The 17,933-nt window shown below is 37.4% G+C and overlaps 3 protein-coding genes across 3 annotated transcripts; 1 reads left to right on the top strand and 2 right to left on the bottom strand.

The window, feature by feature from the left end:
* Positions 1 to 479: 479 nt before the first annotated feature.
* pkdc (protein kinase-like domain containing) lies at positions 480 to 2,506 on the bottom strand. The gene is made up of 2 exons (XM_008430921.2): positions 2,136 to 2,506; positions 480 to 1,251 (listed from the first exon to the last, which is right to left on the bottom strand). The coding sequence occupies exons 1-2, from the start codon at positions 2,504 to 2,506 to the stop codon at positions 660 to 662; spliced, it is 963 nt and encodes a 320-aa protein (XP_008429143.1). The 3' UTR covers positions 480 to 659.
* On the top strand, positions 2,442 to 8,013 carry LOC145547624 (macrophage mannose receptor 1-like). Its single transcript, XM_081597358.1, has 6 exons — positions 2,442 to 2,532; positions 5,585 to 5,631; positions 5,777 to 6,148; positions 6,820 to 7,164; positions 7,277 to 7,374; positions 7,479 to 8,013. Exons 2-6 carry the CDS (start codon positions 5,598 to 5,600, stop codon positions 7,584 to 7,586), a joined length of 957 nt encoding a protein of 318 aa, XP_081453484.1. The 5' UTR covers positions 2,442 to 2,532; positions 5,585 to 5,597; the 3' UTR covers positions 7,587 to 8,013.
* A 135-nt stretch (positions 8,014 to 8,148) lies between these two features.
* On the bottom strand, positions 8,149 to 16,322 carry LOC145555260 (uncharacterized). Its single transcript, XM_081616764.1, has 6 exons — positions 16,135 to 16,322; positions 15,943 to 16,030; positions 15,368 to 15,665; positions 14,435 to 14,589; positions 9,175 to 9,454; positions 8,149 to 9,024 (listed from the first exon to the last, which is right to left on the bottom strand). Exons 1-6 carry the CDS (start codon positions 16,204 to 16,206, stop codon positions 8,874 to 8,876), a joined length of 1,044 nt encoding a protein of 347 aa, XP_081472890.1. The 5' UTR covers positions 16,207 to 16,322; the 3' UTR covers positions 8,149 to 8,873.
* Between the last annotated feature and the right edge of the window lie 1,611 nt (positions 16,323 to 17,933).

Raw genomic sequence — 17,933 nt, forward strand, 5'->3', positions numbered from 1 at the left:
GCTCCTGATCATCCATAATTTGCAGCAGAGACGTTTTGGTCTCCAGGTGGAAGTAAGTGTTGATTTGGTTGGTTCTCTCATGGCCCACATAAAGGAATAAACAAAGGCAGAGCAGGCTCTGCTAAACACAGTTCTGGTCTGAAGTCTATATGCATTCATAACTGACATGAACAGGATATTAATTTGGGGCTTTGAGTGATTCATTTCAGCTGCTCATTTTAAAGATGAACTGGACTGAAAAAACCTTAATTAAAAAAAAAAAATAAAGGATTTGTACACTTTTGGCTGTGTTGTGCTTCTATCAGAGAAGGCACAACACAGCCTGAGATTTCCTGAGATTGATCACAACCGGAGAAAGAGTCAAAATCAAAGTGAAACAGTTGATGTTTGATTTAACTTTTTAAACAAACAAGGATCACAAAACTTTTTTAAAAATGTGTAAAAGCTACTTTTGATATTTATTCATGTTGGAAAACTGGCATTTTTTAAAAGTCTTTATTATCCACAGCTGACCAAACAGAATGTTAGATACTACACAGTAAAGTAAAGTGCATGAGGTGGCTTGTTTGGGTGGCTCTTTTCAATAAGAATTCCCATAGTCAGATCTTCTTGTTTACATTACAGTTCACAGTATGGCATCGAATGATCTGTAGTTCTGATTACTGCTTCAGTTTGCGCAGAACCTCCCTGGTCAGCTGCTTACTGTACTGGTTGATCTTCCAGTGTCCCGGCATCCATCCCAGTAGAAAACGATGGAAATCCGTCCACGCGAATGCAAACATCTCTCTCCACTCCTTCTCAAGAGCATTAAAGTTCACATCTTTATTAACAAATGCCTTCAGTTCTGAGAAATAGTGGTCCAACAATCCCGGTACCCGTTTATCACATTCCCTCTCATCCATGCAGCTACCGAGAAAATACACAACATCTTTCATCCCACAGCCACCGCCGACGTACTGAAAGTCTACGGCGGCCACTTCGAGTCCGCTCTTAGAGAAGCAGAAGTTGGCCAGCTTGGCGTCTCCGTGAACGATGGTTTTAAAGTGACACTCGTTGAGGATCCTGTCGATGTCGCCCGCTGCCGCTTTGAGCTCAGCGTCGTCCATGGCTTCCAGCTCATCTGGCCGGGTCTCCAGATGCCAGTAGGTGCCGACCGGCCACAGACCCTCTGGGGTCACACCCAGGAAGAGGGCATGGAAGTGGGCGAGCCAGCTCAGGCAGGCCCTTATCTCTTTGTCCTTCAAGCTGGTTCTGCAAATGAAAACATGAAAAATCACATTTCATCTACGATTTGGTAAATAAAATCACTTATTTGTAACTACTGTATCCAATTGGAGAATTGGTTTGAGAGTTCAAAAAAGCCTTTTTTCAGCTAAATTATAGAATAAAAACAAGAGCTCAAGAACAAACGTATTTGTTTTTTTAATTTTAATTAGATTACCCAGTTAGATCGGTGCAAAGACCTTTAATAGACATCCAGCATGTGAGCGGTGGACACTGACATTAGTTTAGGGGACGTTTGTGCAGCTGCATTGAGATCCTATTTTAAGATTTAATAGCTTCGGTGATAGGTCTACTCCTTTTTGCATACATTGCTCATAACAAAACACTTTTCCAGCTGACGTTTTTCTTGAAGCAAAATTAACCCTCAGCGGGTCAAAGAGAAGCAGCTGTGTTCAATCAAAGGTACCCCTAAATAAAATGAAATGGGTTTTTATCCTTCATTTAAAGGAACTCAGTGTTTCAGCTGCATTGCAGTTTTTTTGCAAGTTTATTTTAGATTAGATGAGCATAACAATTGAATGCTGCTTTTCCATGTTTGGTTCTGATTCTAGGGATGCAGAGTAGAACCTGTCATCTGAAAGGTTGACACAACAACATCAAATCAGTGCATAGAGTGCGCATAGTGTAATATTAAAGGGGCAGGAGGTGTTAATTTTTTCATACAAGTGTCACAATAAGGATTTTGCTCTGTTCAGATGAGAACAGCAATAGAGGCAGTTTGCTCAAAGATTGTGACTATAAATTGTTTCATATTAGTGGTTAATGGTGTATAACTCTTCTTTTTAGGTGAAGCCATTTCAGCGATACTCACATTTACAAACTACTTTAATTCTGACTGTCTGTGGTCATACCTTCTCTGGTCATAGCCCTCCACATCCAGATCTTCCAGAACTATCAGCATCTCGTCGCCATAGGAACGGGCGGCAAGGCAGGCGGGGATGCGGCAGCTCTGATTAGTGGAGTAGTTCTGGTACCAGTGGGTCTCCACCTGGTAGGACCTGACTTTACGGGCGTGGGAGAGATTCGTGTTCCAGCCGCCCGGGTGCTCTGCCTCTTCCGGAAACTTGACGTGTTTGACCACCACCGAGGGCCGCCCACAGCCCTCAAGGTGCAGCCGCACTATCTCCCCGTAACCGCTCCACAGAGTCTGGATCTTAGCGCCGACACGCAGCGATGAAGCACCGCATGTCTGCAGGATGAGGTCCTGGTACTCCTGCTTCATTTCCACGGACAAATCTGAACCAAATGGTCAGTGGAAAGCAGTGTTTAAGTCACGTTGATAAAAGACATTTGGTGTCTTTTGTCAACAAATGTCAACAACTTGGGCGATTAAGCAGGGAAACCAAAAGCAAGCAGTTATGGTAAAGACTTGAAAAAAGAAAGCAAATGAAGGACATTAAATGAGGTACGATATATGTATATGAAAAAGGAAAAACAAGAATCGATTATTACAAGTATTTACCCTCAGCTTCCTGATGGAGACACCCTTTCTTCTTCGACGGTGTTTATTTATTTGTTGGCGCATTGCCGCCACCTACTGGACAGCAGTGGTGATTTGAAAAGCATAAACGCTGAAATTAAATCATCCTTACTCTCTTTTTCTTTCAAGTCTTACACATAAAAGTCGGAAGCCTTTTAGAATCTTCAAAATAGTGATTGTTTTAATATAAGTCTATCCTTTCAATCTGGTATTTACACCTTAGGTATTTATTTAAATCTAATACATTGTTTCTAATAGTAACATGCCGCCCCAAACAAACAGAGGCAGTTGACTCTCTTACTCTTTATGGCTTTGTAATACTTCCTAGTTACTTTGTTCACTTTCAGCTCCACTTGCATTACTGCTTTTCATCTTTCATTTCCTTCAAGGCCATTCACTGTGCTTACCTTCCCTATAATGCAAAAATGTGCAAAAACCACAGCATCAGTCTCCGGTGTAATTTTGTTCTCCCTCCCCTCAGAAGTAAATGAAGTGTTGCTGATTGTTGTCCGGATACTAATTTGCTTAAAGGCAAAGTTTTAACAGTGTTACATACTGATGAAACTTGTTTGCCCTGTCCACAGTGATGGTGAAGGAAAAGTTAACTCTTTCACAGCCAGGGTTTTTTCTAAGGCATAAATTAGCAGTTCGTTGTAATTTGCAACTCTTCTAAGTGGCAGTTTTAAAAATCTGTTGAATAAATCACATCAGTGAAATATCAATTCATTTTAGTAATTCAATTCAGTAAATGAAGCAATTTTTACAGATTAAGAAACCACTGATGTTTTAAGTCCTTTATTTATAGTTTTTGACATTTAAGATTTGAAAGTCATCATTGTAACACAGAAATGTTTTCGTCTGTCAAAAATGTATTTTTTGAACTGAAAAAAGAAACAATCTTCACTAGAATGCATATTCTAATTTTTTGAACTTGACTCTTTATGATAATTTTTTGGAGAAAATTCAAATATATCCCAAAATTAAAAACACCCACAATTTCTCTGAATAACCTTTAGAGTTTTCTATACCATTACAGTAAATAATTCAGAAGTAAATAATTCAGAAAAGATGGGAGCAACAACACCCTGGAAACCTGCCATTTTCTTCATTTTGCCTATTTAAACATTATTTCCATGAGATTACTCACTCTATCGAACTCAGGAAATATTCATCTGCTTCTACTGAGCAAATATCCTTTTTAGATATTTGATTTTTGGACCTGGCATTTAAATACTGGACATCTACACACAGAAATGGTATCAATAATCTATCAATAATCTATCAGCCAATAGCCACAGGTAAGTGGAAGAACTGATCACTGACTAAAACATGAGCAGGCATGAAAACAAAAGCAATCAGACTGAAGCCCTAAAAGCAGGAAATGTTTATTCTTATTTATTGTCGGTAGGAAATAGAAAAGTTACCTTCTATAGTGAAAGTAAATACCTGATCTTAATTTTCATACTGCTTTGCATAGAGATTAGAAGACGAATCTCTTGAGATCTAATTGTAACAAAGTCTTCATAACAAATTGGTCAGTAAAATTAAGCAGGTATTGTGCTGCCAGATGAAGGAAAGATTAATTCACAAGGTAATTTTCAGTAGCTATTATTATTCCTGGACATGGAACTCAGAAAACATAAGGTAAAACTTTCTAAGAGTGGATTCACACCATTATTTTATTAAAGACTGCTATATTTATTTTTTTGTATGTTTGTTTGGTCCACATCAGAATTTGCTTCAGTGTATTCACACCTGCACAAAAGATCCAGACCAATGTGAGAAACAAACTCTGGTTCATTTAAGGTGGACCAAATTTATCACATGTGAGCACACCTTAAACCTCAGAATTATTGCTGGTGATTTTTATGGTCATACAGTTTCTGATTATTTTGGAAACATGGAAAATGTGTAGCGTTAGAAAAGCACCAAAATTTGACTTTCTACATAAGTACACCTTTCCTACACACTCAATGTTGTTGAAACATGATGATCCAATATTAAGTTGCTTCTGAAGGATTACATATCAGTTGACTTAGATCATCTGGGCTTTCCCAAATTGTTCAAAGGCAAAGTATGTAAATGTTTCACTTTACAGAACGTCATAAAAAAAATCCTATAAAACCTTGTTATTCTGGCAGTTAGGGAAGAGACGTAATGTTTGTAAAACAACAAATGTTTCATCTTATTTGATGTCAGTGAGGAAAAGGAATGTGGATTTCTGGTCTTTACTGTCATTTCCATACTGATTTCCATACAGAAAAGCAGGTAATTTAAGTCATGACTGTCACAAAACGTTCACCACAAACTATTCAGAAACAGCTTCAAACACTCTTTGCACAGCTAATTTAACAAAAGTTTAATTCAGAAGTTAATTTTTAAAAGCCTCTATTATTGCTGAACATAAGACTCAGAAAACAAAAGGTAAGACTATTTCTAAATCTTATATTATTCATTGTTTCACCACATGTAACCAAGACATTGCAGAAATTTTTTTCCATTTACTTTATGCCTTTATTTTGGCATCTTGTATTTTTGTTCTTCTTCTTTTGCTTTGCTTTTATCTACAGCAAAGCAAAAGAAGAAGAAAAAATCTGAAAAGGTTTTTCATTTAGTTAAAAGTATGATCAACTATTAAGATAATATGCTTGTATTATATATTTCAAAAGACACATTTCTAAATAAATTCAATCCATAGATTGAAATCATACATGACAAATTACATTAGCATGCCTCTGTTTCTTTTAAAAGCCACTATTGCACTTTAATAAATACTTTGCTATATAAATAAATTAATTTCAGTTTTCTTTCTTCCCGTAGCTTTATAGCAGCCATGGGAAATGTCATAAAGCTAATTATTCTTGCAGGTTAGTTTCTCCATGTTCTATACATTTGTTTTATACATGTGTTAAACACGTGTCTCCTCCAAAGCAAATTTTCTAACAGAAAATAATTTCCAGTATTTCCAACTAATCCTTGTTGCTCTTTAAACTCCTGACTTTTCTCCTACAGGACTGTGTTCTCTTTGTCTCTGTGTGTATCAGTACCAATATGTCTTGTTTCAAACTCCCAAAACCTGGACTGATGCACAGAGCTACTGCAGGGAAACTTGTGTTGACCTGGCCACCATGGAAGACATGAATGAGATGGAAATGGCTCTTCAAAGTGTTGGAGACAACTACAGTGATGCCGTATGGATTGGGTTGCACAGAGGAAGCGACCCAAAGTGGCACTGGTCTCTGGCAGAGAAAGATTTCTACAAGGATGGAGAAAAAAATTATCTGATATGGAGCTCGATAGGCACCTACAACTGTGGTGCTTACGATTCTGGAAAACTTTCTACAGTCTCTTGTGGCGATGTAAAATATTCAGTCTGCTTTGATAGTGAGTAGTCCTTTTACATTTTTTTCCTAATACTATGCAAACACTGACAATTAACTATGCATATCAAAACACAAATGAACCTAATTGTGTTCAATAATATCAGAACATGTTTACATAGAAATGTTTGTGTCACTGGTTTCATGTAATGCAAAAAAATCAGGAGTGAAAACAAACATATTATTTCAGCAGCCATATTGGATAACTAACTCTGGCTGACTCCATCATTATGTAGCGTTCTGTTTGATTTTCAGACTTCCAGTACAAACAAATGCCTTCCTTGTGAACTCTTAACATGAAAATTACAGTAACACTAAGACTTTCTGCCTGGTCAGTGACGTCCCTATCAGCCTGAGACTGCATTGGGATTCCCCTCAAACGTTTTGGGGAGTGTTGCTCAGCAGAGGGATGTCTGGGTTGTTCCTGAGACCCAATCTCAGATAACATTTAGACAAAAGATGGATGGATGTTTTCTGCTGCATTTGTTTCTCTTGTCCACATAGAAACTGACATGTGTCCAAAGCAGACATTTAAAAAATACTTAGAACCCTTTTTGTTATTTATCTGTGTGAATTAAATAGTCTAAGTTTAACAAAAAACACTGATCTAGATGCCTGCTTGATGGATGCGCTCCATTGTTTTTGTTGTAACAAACACATAAATGTTCTTCTCAGGCTCAGAACAGGGAGCAGCTCAGTACATCCTCAGTCCAGAGCTGATGACTTGGACCGCCGCTCGAGATTTCTGCAGACAAAACTATACAGACCTGGTCAGCTTGAGGAATGATGCAGAATACAAGACAGTCCAGGAAGTAGCCAATGGAAACTCAGTATTTGTTGGTCTCTTCAGAGACCCCTGGATCTGGTCAGACCTGACTGACTCGTCTCTGAGGTACTGGAGGGAATCCCAAACGGTATATGCACTAAACAGTGAATATTGTGTTGCGATGCTGAAGACTGAATCTGGCAAATGGGGAGACAGGAAATGCACAGAAATGCAGCCTTTCCTCTGCAAATGCAGTAAGTAAAATTTCTAATCAATACAGATTGACAGTTATGAATAAATGTGCAAACTGTACAACCAGTCCCTAAGGAACACTGACAAATGATTTGGTTTTATTTTGACTTTTAGGAAAATCTAATGTGCAGTTTGTGAAACTGAGGATCAGCCTGCAGGACTCAACTTTAGACCTGAATGACCCTGCAGTGCAAAACAGCATCTTGGAGCAAGTAAGTCTTCCAGATGTCAAGCCTTTTAGTGTAGGAATGTTTTGATTCAGTCAGCTTAAACTACATGTATATACTGGTTAAAAAGGATGCTTTCCTTACCCCAGATGAAGCAAAGGCTGAGTGAAAATGTGAATGATGTCGTCCATCTTAACTGGAAAAATCACTCAGATGGAAGAGTTTTCATCAAGGAGACAGAGGAACACAACCCATGAGAGGAATACAGGATGACTGCTAAGATTCTGATCTGGAGATGTAAAAGTCCACCAACCAGGGTGGTAACAAAAAAAAAACATTTAGATGTTTCTAATAAAGGTGTAATAAGGACTTTTTCCCCCAGCAAAAATACCTAATTTTGGAAACAATATGATAATTATCCTAATTATTGTTGTTAAATATCAGAATGCAGAAACTTATCCCAAAAACTTGTTTCAAACCATTATTACTAAATGGTTTAAAACAAAATCTTTGTATTCCTTGCTGTCTATTTGTCTTTTAAGAAGAGTAAAAAGTTAATTTCAGATATTTGTGAACATCATCTGCCCGAATTGCTACCGTAATACGTTTCTTTATTGCTATTTTCTATGTTCTTCTAAAGGATGCATTAATCTTTAAGTCAGTTTATCTATTTAGCATAGCATTGTGTGGATTTATATTCTACTATTTGTTCTTTTGCTTGAGAAACTTACAAAATAAAAGTCGATCAAGTGACTTATCTGCCCTGGTTTGACATTTCCTTTCACCAAAGGTCTTAAAAGTTTTTAATAATGGAAAATATCAGGAAATAGTAATGTGTTTATTTGTCCTAATCAAAAACCAAAATCCATTGCAGACACATTTGATTTTCTGACAGAAAAAATACAACAATCAGCAACATTTCATACATTTCTGCGGGGAAAACAAAATGACATCGGATATTGATGCTGTGGTTTTTGCAAATATTTGCAAAATAAGGAAGTGAAGCACAGTAAATGGCCTTGAAGGAAAAGAAAGATGAAAAGCAGCAATGCACTGCTAAACAGTGGCAGAACTAGAAATTAATTTACAAGTGGGCAAATAATTTATTATGTCAACTCCCATTAAAATGTCAAATCCTGTTTGGTTATGAGAGCTCCTTTAGGAGATCTTGTACTAAGATGAATCATTATAGATAATCAGTAGGACAAATTCTGTTCAAAAGAAGATTTTCAAGAGTTAGACATTATAGCTCTTCATTTTAAATCGATTAATAAGTTTACTGCTCTTTCTTTACTTGTTTTTCTATCTGTAGTCTCCAGTTGTTGCTTATCTTACAAAATCAGACCCATCAAGCGTACGACAGTTTCCCAAAAACACGTTATTGGTTCACCAGAGGCTGACCCCAGCTCAGAACTGCTTTCCCCTTAGTGAGTTTTATTTTGGTTTTCAATACAATCAGATATTCACAAGTTTTTTAACACCCTCTAGTGGTCAAAATTATCCATTCAGCTTTAACTTTAAACCACAGTGTTGTCATGAAAACTTTAATCCAGTCTAGATGCGTACACTTCCACCTCACACAGTGTGAGATACTCATTTCTTCCAGGTATGACAACGTTGATGTATCGACCATCCATGCCGTTGCACTGAAAGGTTTCAGTAAAACCTGGAGCGATGGTTGAGATCACAGCACACCTGTCAGAGGAAAGAAGATTTAAGATTTCAGGACATATTTAAAGATACATTAATTAACAACTTAGCAAAAATAATCATGAGAAATTAATGTTGCTTTCAACAACATGTTTTATTTGCATTCAGTGTCTTTATAAAATGGCTGTAAACTACCTGGGATTGTTATTTCCTTTGTTATCAAGTGAATCTCCAATACGAATTTCAGCTCCGTTAATTCGAGTGGGATATTCTACCCGATTGGTTATGTTAATATTGAACACTTTATGGGTTCTTCCCAGGTCCAGTCTCCACCAGGGGTTAAAGGTATTATTTGTGGCACTGCAGGAACCCTGGCTGAAGCGGCCTTCACGATACCCATCGATAGCATTGTAGGCGATGGCTCCAGAATAAATTGTTGACTGTGAAGCTTTTCCATAAACTGCCACATTTTCTTCTGCAAAACAAAATTTTAAATGTCAGCTGTCATACATCGTCTATGCTCTACCTATGTACATTTTGACAATTACATAGTTTTATAGATTTTATTTGTTTTTGTTTGTTCAAGTAGTTAATTTGGTATTTAGAAATTTGCAAAACCGAAACTTGTTATTTTCATATAAGCATAGGATTGACAGAGAATTTGCTAGAGAAAATAAATACCTTTCTACTTTCTGTGCCGCCACACTGCTTTTTGTAAGGACATGTGACATTGAATAAACAGTTAGAAAGACAAAGAGATTTTTTTTTAAAGAAAAAGAAAAAAAAAGGTAATAAAAGATAAAAACCTTAAAACCGGCACCCCTTGTAGGACTTCAGTTAAACGTCTCACACCTCAGAGTTTTAGTTAAGATGTCATTTAACAAGGATTCTCACACTCCTAGATATAGATTTGTTTAGGATTTTGGCACCAAAAAAAAAAAAAAGATTTGGATATGATACTTTTCATGGTTATAGCTAAACACATTTTTTGTTCTATATGTTGTATGATTGCAGTTTTAAATATTAGTTGGAAGATAACATTTTCAAAAAATTTTCAATCTCCATCCTTCCACTCATTAGCAAAATCATTGAAAAAGCATTGTTTCAACAGTTAACGAGTTTCCTAACAATAACCAACCACTTTAATGTCTTTCAGTGCAGTTTCTATCCTCACCACAGTACTGAGATTGTCCTAGTCAAAGTGGTTAATGACATCCACATAAATGCAGACTATGGAAGAATCACAAAGAAGAACGAGCTAGACCAGTGTTTCTCAACCTTTTTTGGGCCAGCGCCCCCCTAGCCTTTATCCAGGTCCCTCACCGCCCCCCACCAAAGAATTTGTAGGCTACTTTCCACTGACCATTATTTTATTATTAATATTACTATCACTATTGTAGATGTTTTGATTTTTATGCTTGTTTCTGTATTTATCATCAAAAATAATTTCCCAGAGAACAAAAAAGTCATGGGAATAGAAATTATTTTCACAAGCGTCTACGAAAAATGCAATGAACATTCAACTTAAAATTGGTAGGTCTAACAGCAGCCAATCAGAGTGGAAAAAATATTCTTATTTTGTGCCATTTTCTAGTTGTTAAATATTCCACAAAATGACCAGATAAAAGATGTACTACATGCCAGTTTAAACTTTGAACTATTTGCAAAACGACTGAGCTCTGCAACATTAAAACATGGATAGAACTGTAACTACATTAATCATAGCTCTTCTTCTCTTCAGTGTTTCTGTCGGTTTCTGGTGGTGCAGCTCTGTGCTGCCTTCAGGAGAATGGGACATCAGAGTATCATCCATAAAACTTCACCCACATGGCATTTAATGTGCAAACCAGAGCTTTCAGTGGAAAAACAAAAGTTCCAGGTCCTTTTAATACCATACAAATATGAGACAGAAACATGGATTACATCTTTATATAGATCTGTCTATTGATTATAGATTAATAGTTTTACTGGACAGAAATTACAAAGAACAAATCTGGTTAATCAAATCCTAATGAGTCAAATTGTAAGTGTCATGGAGTCATCAGCCTCATGACAACACTGACATGAAAAATAATATTGAAGAAATATATAAAATCTAATTAAAAACATAAATAAGTGATCAGTTCTTTACTGTTATGGTCTGTAAGATATATTTATTCTCAGTATTAGATATGGTCTCAACAAACCCTTACCTTTTATCTGGAAATAGTGTCTGTTTATTCTTGCCATACAGTCCTCTGTATTAATTATTGCTCTAAAGGTCTTGCCATACCAGTTTATTCCTCTGTATTTACTTTAGTTTCTTAGTTTATTCTTGCATTTTGTTCTTCATTCATTTCCATTTAGTTTCATTTGATTAGTATTATCCTCTCTTGGTTTATTGCTATGTCCACTTTAGTTTCTTTCCTGTTGCTAGATTTATTTTATCTTTTATTGACCATCAGTAATCTTCACTCATCACCTGCTGCGCCGCCTAATCGTCATGTTTCACATCATGTGCTGATTTTTTTTCACTGTTCAGCGTCGGATTCTCTGTTTTTATGCCATAATTCACATCTAATTTGTCGCTCTGTTTTATGTCCCGCTTCTCCTGTTTCAAAGTTTTGCGCAATGTGCGCGTCTTTTTTTTTTAAGCCCCTAAGGCGCAGGCGGTCGGGAAGCGTGTCGATGGGGAAAAGGCAGATAGACATAAACCTTTTATAACAACGGAGACAATTTCTGCATTCTGATTATTGAAATTTAAAACCCCGTTTCATACCGGATCACTTAAAGCACCGTGTTAACGCTATACAATGAACGCTCTCTATCGTGGTATCACCCATGGAGGGAATTCTTTATTTCTTAATTTAAATGGGTTCATTTTTCAGAGGGATACACAGTGAGGGTATCGTGATTTTAGCTACCAGTAGCAGGAGAATGGAGCTGCGCCAAGAAGCTAACAGAAGCTAACAAACACTGAATAGAAGAAGAGCTGCAATCGATACAGTTGCAGCCAAGCATGGTTTAATGTTACACAATACAGCTTTACCAAGTTGCTCAAAGTCTAAACTGGCATTGTTGTGCATTTAAGTTTACCTTCGACCAAACGCCCCCCAATGGCATCCCAGCGCTCCCCTTTTGTAAAAATGTCCGCCAGCGCCCCCTGGCGTCCTCTGAACGCCCCCTGGGGGGCGGTACCGCCCATGTTGAGAACCGCTAAGCTAGAGTCAACACACAGCTTCAGCTGGAAACCAGCGATCAGGCCTGAAATCTGGGTGCAGTGATGGACTCTGACCTGAACCTTCAGAGCCACATTAAAACAGTCACAAAGTCGGCCTTTTATCATCTGAAGAATATCAACAGGATTAGAGGACTAATGTCTCAGAGAGATCTAGAGAAACTCATCCATGCGTTTATCTTTAGCCACATTGATTACTGCAACAGCGTCTTCACAGGTTTGACTAACAAATTAATCAGAGAGCTGCAGCTGATACCAAACACTGCTGCTCATGTTCTCATTAAAACCAGGAAGACAGATCACATCACCCCAGTTCTACACTGGCTCCCTGTAGCTCAGAGAATACAATTTAAAATATGGTTGTTAATTTATAAATCACTGAATGGTTTAGCAGCGCAATACATTAAAGATTTGATCTTGCTGTTTCAACCTTCGAGCACAACCTCTCAGGTCTTCTGTTTTGGGTCCGCTCTGCGTTTTCAGAACCAAACATGGAGAAGCAGCATTCAGCTTCTATGCACCATAAATCTGGAACAAACTTCCATAAAATTCCAAAAGCAGCTGAAACACTGAGTTTCTTTAAATCAAAGCTAAAATCCCACCTGTTTAGAGTTGTTTTTGAAACGTAATCAATGAAACACCAATCAACTGTAGTGGTATAGAAATATACATAATTCCACACAAAGAGTTTCCAGGTGAGAAGTTCCGGTTCTTAACGGGGGCGTGGTGTATATAAGGGAGCTGCAGCGTTCATTCAGGCATGTGTCTTTGTTCTTCCACTGTGTGGCTTGCGTCCGGTGGACTCTGGCAGCGGAAAGCAACAAATCGCTGGCTGGTGCATGTTGCGCTGATATTCTGGTGGCAGGTGTTCTCTCTCCCTGCACTTTAGCTGATCTTGGTCAGAAAATCTAAACTGAAGTGTGATCATAGGTAAAACGCCGCTGCGCTCCTTCTCTTCCTCGGTCTGCGAGTGTGTGTGCATGTTTGTGGATCAGCAGGTAAGAAATCAACACTCATCTAAGCTCCAGTTTCTTCTAGTTTTATTTAAAATGGTGATTAATTTTTTTATAGGTTCCCCACAGTTGACCCATTGCTGCTCTCTCTGTGTTCGTTTCCCGGATCTGTTCTGCTCCGATCTACTCTGCTTTGCTCTGAGTTCGTCTCCCGGACTTCTACACAATCGTTCTTAAGGTTTGGACTGCGGCGGCATTATCCGCCTTCATCGAAGCGTGTTTGGGGTGTGGCATCCGCGCCCATTTCACCTCCTGTTGTGGCGAGACAAGCGGGCCACGCCTAGTCCTGATGTTTTAATTTGCATTGTCTATTGTTGATTTTCTATTTCTTTACTCATTTTGTTTACGGCCCTTTTTGTTCTTTATTTAGTCGGGCTGATGCTGTTTTTCTTAATGGGTTTAAGATTGTTATATTGGTTAACTGCTTCTCTTTTGTTGTTTTTGCAGTTGCTGAGGTCCGGTGGCGGTGTTAGTGTGGTGACGGTGTCTTCCTCTTCTGCGTGCTGTGATTCTTGAGTTTGGATTGTCTCACTGCGTCTGGTGTGTTAAAGGTTTTTTTTTTGGTTTGCTGTGTTTGGTGGATGCCAACCCTATAGCGCCCCCTCCGGCTGGTAACCTCAGCTACTGCTCTTCTATTTTCTTTGATTTTTCTTGATTTCTTTTGTTTCATTCTTAAAAGAAACTGGTTTTAAAAAGAATTTAATAAATGATTTTTTAAAATCATTTTGAAACTGTCTCAGATGTTTTAATCCCTGCATAACTGAACCTGTGTGCCTTAAACAAGAGGTAATATTCTCTGGGTGAAATTCCCAGGGTGGCGTTGTTGAGCATTTTACTAAAACTAAACTTCCACAAAATCTGAGTCTCCGTCTAGTGTCGCCACACAACATATTCAATGTGTATTGATAATCTTGATGATGGCTCTTGTCAGAATTTAATGTTTGTCACTGGATCTCAATTGTATGTTTTTATGACTTATTCTTGGGTTTTCAAGATGCAAGAAATTATTTGTTGCTGAAATATGCTATCCAATTAAAATTGATTTAATTGACTTACTAAATCCTAAGAGTTAGGATTTAAACCTCAGAAGTTACAAGATGTACAGTGAGCACTCTTCATTGAAGTATACCTGGGTTAACTTGATCTAATCAAGTCAGTGGCTCTCACTGACAAACTTGTCTTGACGGATAAAAATATGATCAAATATGTTTCAAAGGATTCTCACCAGTTGGGGCACGGTATCCGTAGACCTCCACTTCACAGAGAGTTAGAACCCTGTCCACACCAGGTGCTTTAATGGTCACATAACGTCCTTCAACACGCTTGGTAAATGGTATTGCATAAGAGCTTCCAGCTGCAGCAGTAGAAACTGTAGCAACCCTGGAAAAGAAGAGTTGTATATGTAACAATCAAGATTTTGTAAGAGTAATCCCCACAGTGTTTGCTGAGGTGTTTAAAATAATACACCCAAATCTAATTTAGTATTTCTTAGCAATTTCAAACTATTCCAATAATCGTATCAATATAAAGTTAACATTGGGGTCACTCCATCAGAAGTTTAAGTATCACAGGAGCTGCTAGTTTCAGGGAAAATGAGGATTGCAACAGTACATTTTAGAAATATAATTAATAGGCCTACAAACTTTGTGAAACCATAAATCCAAGACTGGACAGTACCTGTACAAAGATTGATGTAGCTGAGGATTTCCTTTGTTTAACTTACTAATCTTAATAAACCTACGCTACATGTCTAAAATTGCTTTTCTTCCCGTTTTCTTTTTCAGTCACCCAAATATTTCTATCCAACTGTAATAACAATTAGAAATTTCTATATTTGACTCCCAGTGAAGTTTTTTCTTTTGAAAACCACGGTAAAAAAAACTGCAATTACAATAAATTTAGTCACATTTACTGAAAAAAAAAAAAGGAAACCAATATTTATATTTTGTCCCTACCAGAGCTCCCTACAATTTCTCTGCATGAGGGTTTGTGGTCACTGTCCTGAAGCCCTAGGCACAAAATCAGCTTGTAGCTCAGAGTCTAACGTTTCTTAGGATACCAACTATCTTTAAGGGGAGGTGCAGAAATAAAAAAAGGTTCAAATCTGAGCAGCATTGAGACTCCCTTGTTTCAATGTAGTCATGACCTAATCACTCACAGTGGGTTTGCAGTGCCATCTTTTTGTAAAGAGTTTCCAATGTAAACCTCCACACCATTGAGTCGCTCTGCACAGCAGTCTCCTCTGTTGGTGATGACAACCTGGGTGACTATATACGAGTCCAGCAGGTCCACTCTCCACCAGGGGTTGTTTTCAGTATCAGTGTGGGTGCAAGATCCCTTTTTAAGGTCAGCATCTAGGTTTCCATCGATAGCATTGGAAGCACCTACAAATGCATTCCACGGATCCCCTTTGTACTGAGAAGACTGTGAAGCTTTGCCACGTAAAGCCACATTTTCTGAGAAGATCAGAGAAATTCAATGAAGAATAAATTAATTCCATTGTTCTTTGTTTTGCTTAAGAGATTTATGCAGTTAAAATACACATCCATTTATCTGTTAGTCATTTTAAAAGTCTTTGGTGGTTTTTCTGTCTCAGTAAATATAAATATAAACTACATATATATGGAAGGCAGAGTATTAAGCTTTTTGCTAAAGATTTTTGTGTTGAGTTCATAGATTAATCTATCACAAACAATGCTCATAGTTTCTAAAATACTTTCACATTGTACTTACGGTAAGTGTAAGCTGAGCACATTGGCAGGAGGAGCAACAAATGAAATAGTACTCCGTACCTCATGATTCTGACAAAAACAGGAGAGAACTAAAAAAAATAATAATACTGAAAATATTTTCTGAGCTTGTGAGAAATACTGCCAATTGTGAGTCCAGAATTATTTATTTAAATTATGAGAACTGAGAAATTACCTTGGTCTTTGGTGGGTTTGGCTTTTGAGGTGAGGGATTTGCCTTTGAGCGTTTGCTAAGTCCTTCACTCATCTATTTATATCAGGTAAAACTCACATGTTGTCCAATCACATCTCAAAGAGAAGTCAACTCCTACAATTCTCAGTAAGCTTCAGCTCGGAAAGTCCTATTGTCACTGGATTCAGTTATTTATTTTTTTACTTCAGCTATTTATTTCAACAAAACTGTTTAGAAACTTTCTTAAAGATAGCATTTCCATTTAATTACTGCTGCACAGTGACTATTTCTGATATAGGCAACATAGGCATATCAAGTATGATATGCCTGTTGCTCAATGGCAGGATTGTTTGGGCAAATACCGAGTTTGTCCAATCATTTTGCTGAGACCTGGCACAAGGAAGGTCACAGAAATGTCATGGGGGATCCCATGGAGAGTAAATACTCTGCAAAAAATTTCAGTAGGAATAGGACGATCACACTGTGACCATGTTTTATGATTCCCGGTTTAATATATTTTTGAGCATTACAGTTTTTCACCCCAGCCAATTTATGTCAATGAAATTTCAGCTCGCACATCATTCATATGACACAAAAGCCAAGAAGAGTTTTAACATAAAATGCTATTCTAGAAGATCCTTCGCACCACTGGGAATGTGTGTGGATTTTATGAGCTTTTATTCTGTCCAGTTGACGTTGACACGCTTCTGAAATATCCCTTGTTACTCTTCGGCTCTTCTTGCAAGAAGACCTGTATTTTAAATCCCAACAAAGATTTGTACAGACACATAATATTTTATAGTTTTTAGGTACATATTAACCTTGTTTGCTATGTCCTCTTTATACAGTCATTGTAAAAAAAAAAAAAACTCAATTTATACCCGATATTTTCTCTAGTGCTACAACAGTGTATTAAGCTTTAAACCATAGCATGTCTCAAACATACATCTTCTTGTGAGAAATCATGGAAAAATTAAACCATTAAAATTTTCAAGTTGAAAATTGTGGACCTACGTAAATCTTGATCATGCTTAGGTCTAATTTCCAGATGCCTAAAATGTACCAATTTAATTTGTTCAAACAATTATTACCAAGTTTAACCATAGGAATGTCCGGTGATCACATTGTTCATGAAAGAAGCAGGTTCTGTGTTCCAGAGATGAACATTATATATTCTCACAACATATATACTAATAATTAGTGAAAAAAAAAAACAATCAAAGAGCTAAAGGAGATTAATTTAGAGCTGTGTTCCTCAAACTTTGTCAGGCTGAGGGCCATTTAACCCATTTAACTAAAACTCACGGACCATCTAACTGGAAATATTCCCCACAAAAACACAACATTGTATTGTGAACAATGTGAAACTTATACAACCTGAAAATTTTAGGGCGTAGTAGGTTATAAGAAGGCAGCCTAATAACATCATTATGTCCTGCTGAACTTCTTTTCTTAGCTGTTTGAATGCCTGTTTTATTGTTATGAAATATACACCTGGGTGGATCGGACCTTATCTCTGTCTGGGACTCAAACCTCTTGCTCTTGCACGAAAGCCCATTTTAACAAAAAGTGATTGTTCAGTTGAAACAAGGACTTTCTAAACAAGCTGTTGTTATACTTAGTTGTAGCAGAAACAGCAGTTTCACTCTGAAAATTTTTAAATTAAATCAAAAGAGAGATATATAGACACCCTTCTGTCAAATTTTAATCCGAGTTTGATGGATTAAACGTTTTTCAAAGCCCGCCCCCTTTAACTACCCCCTCCCCCTACCCCCATAGGACGTTTGTGACCTCCTGACCTT

The sequence above is a fragment of the Poecilia reticulata genome, chromosome 16, assembly GCF_904066995.2.
Source record: "Poecilia reticulata chromosome 16, P_reticulata-male-v2, whole genome shotgun sequence".
NCBI lineage: Eukaryota > Metazoa > Chordata > Actinopteri > Cyprinodontiformes > Poeciliidae > Poecilia > Poecilia reticulata.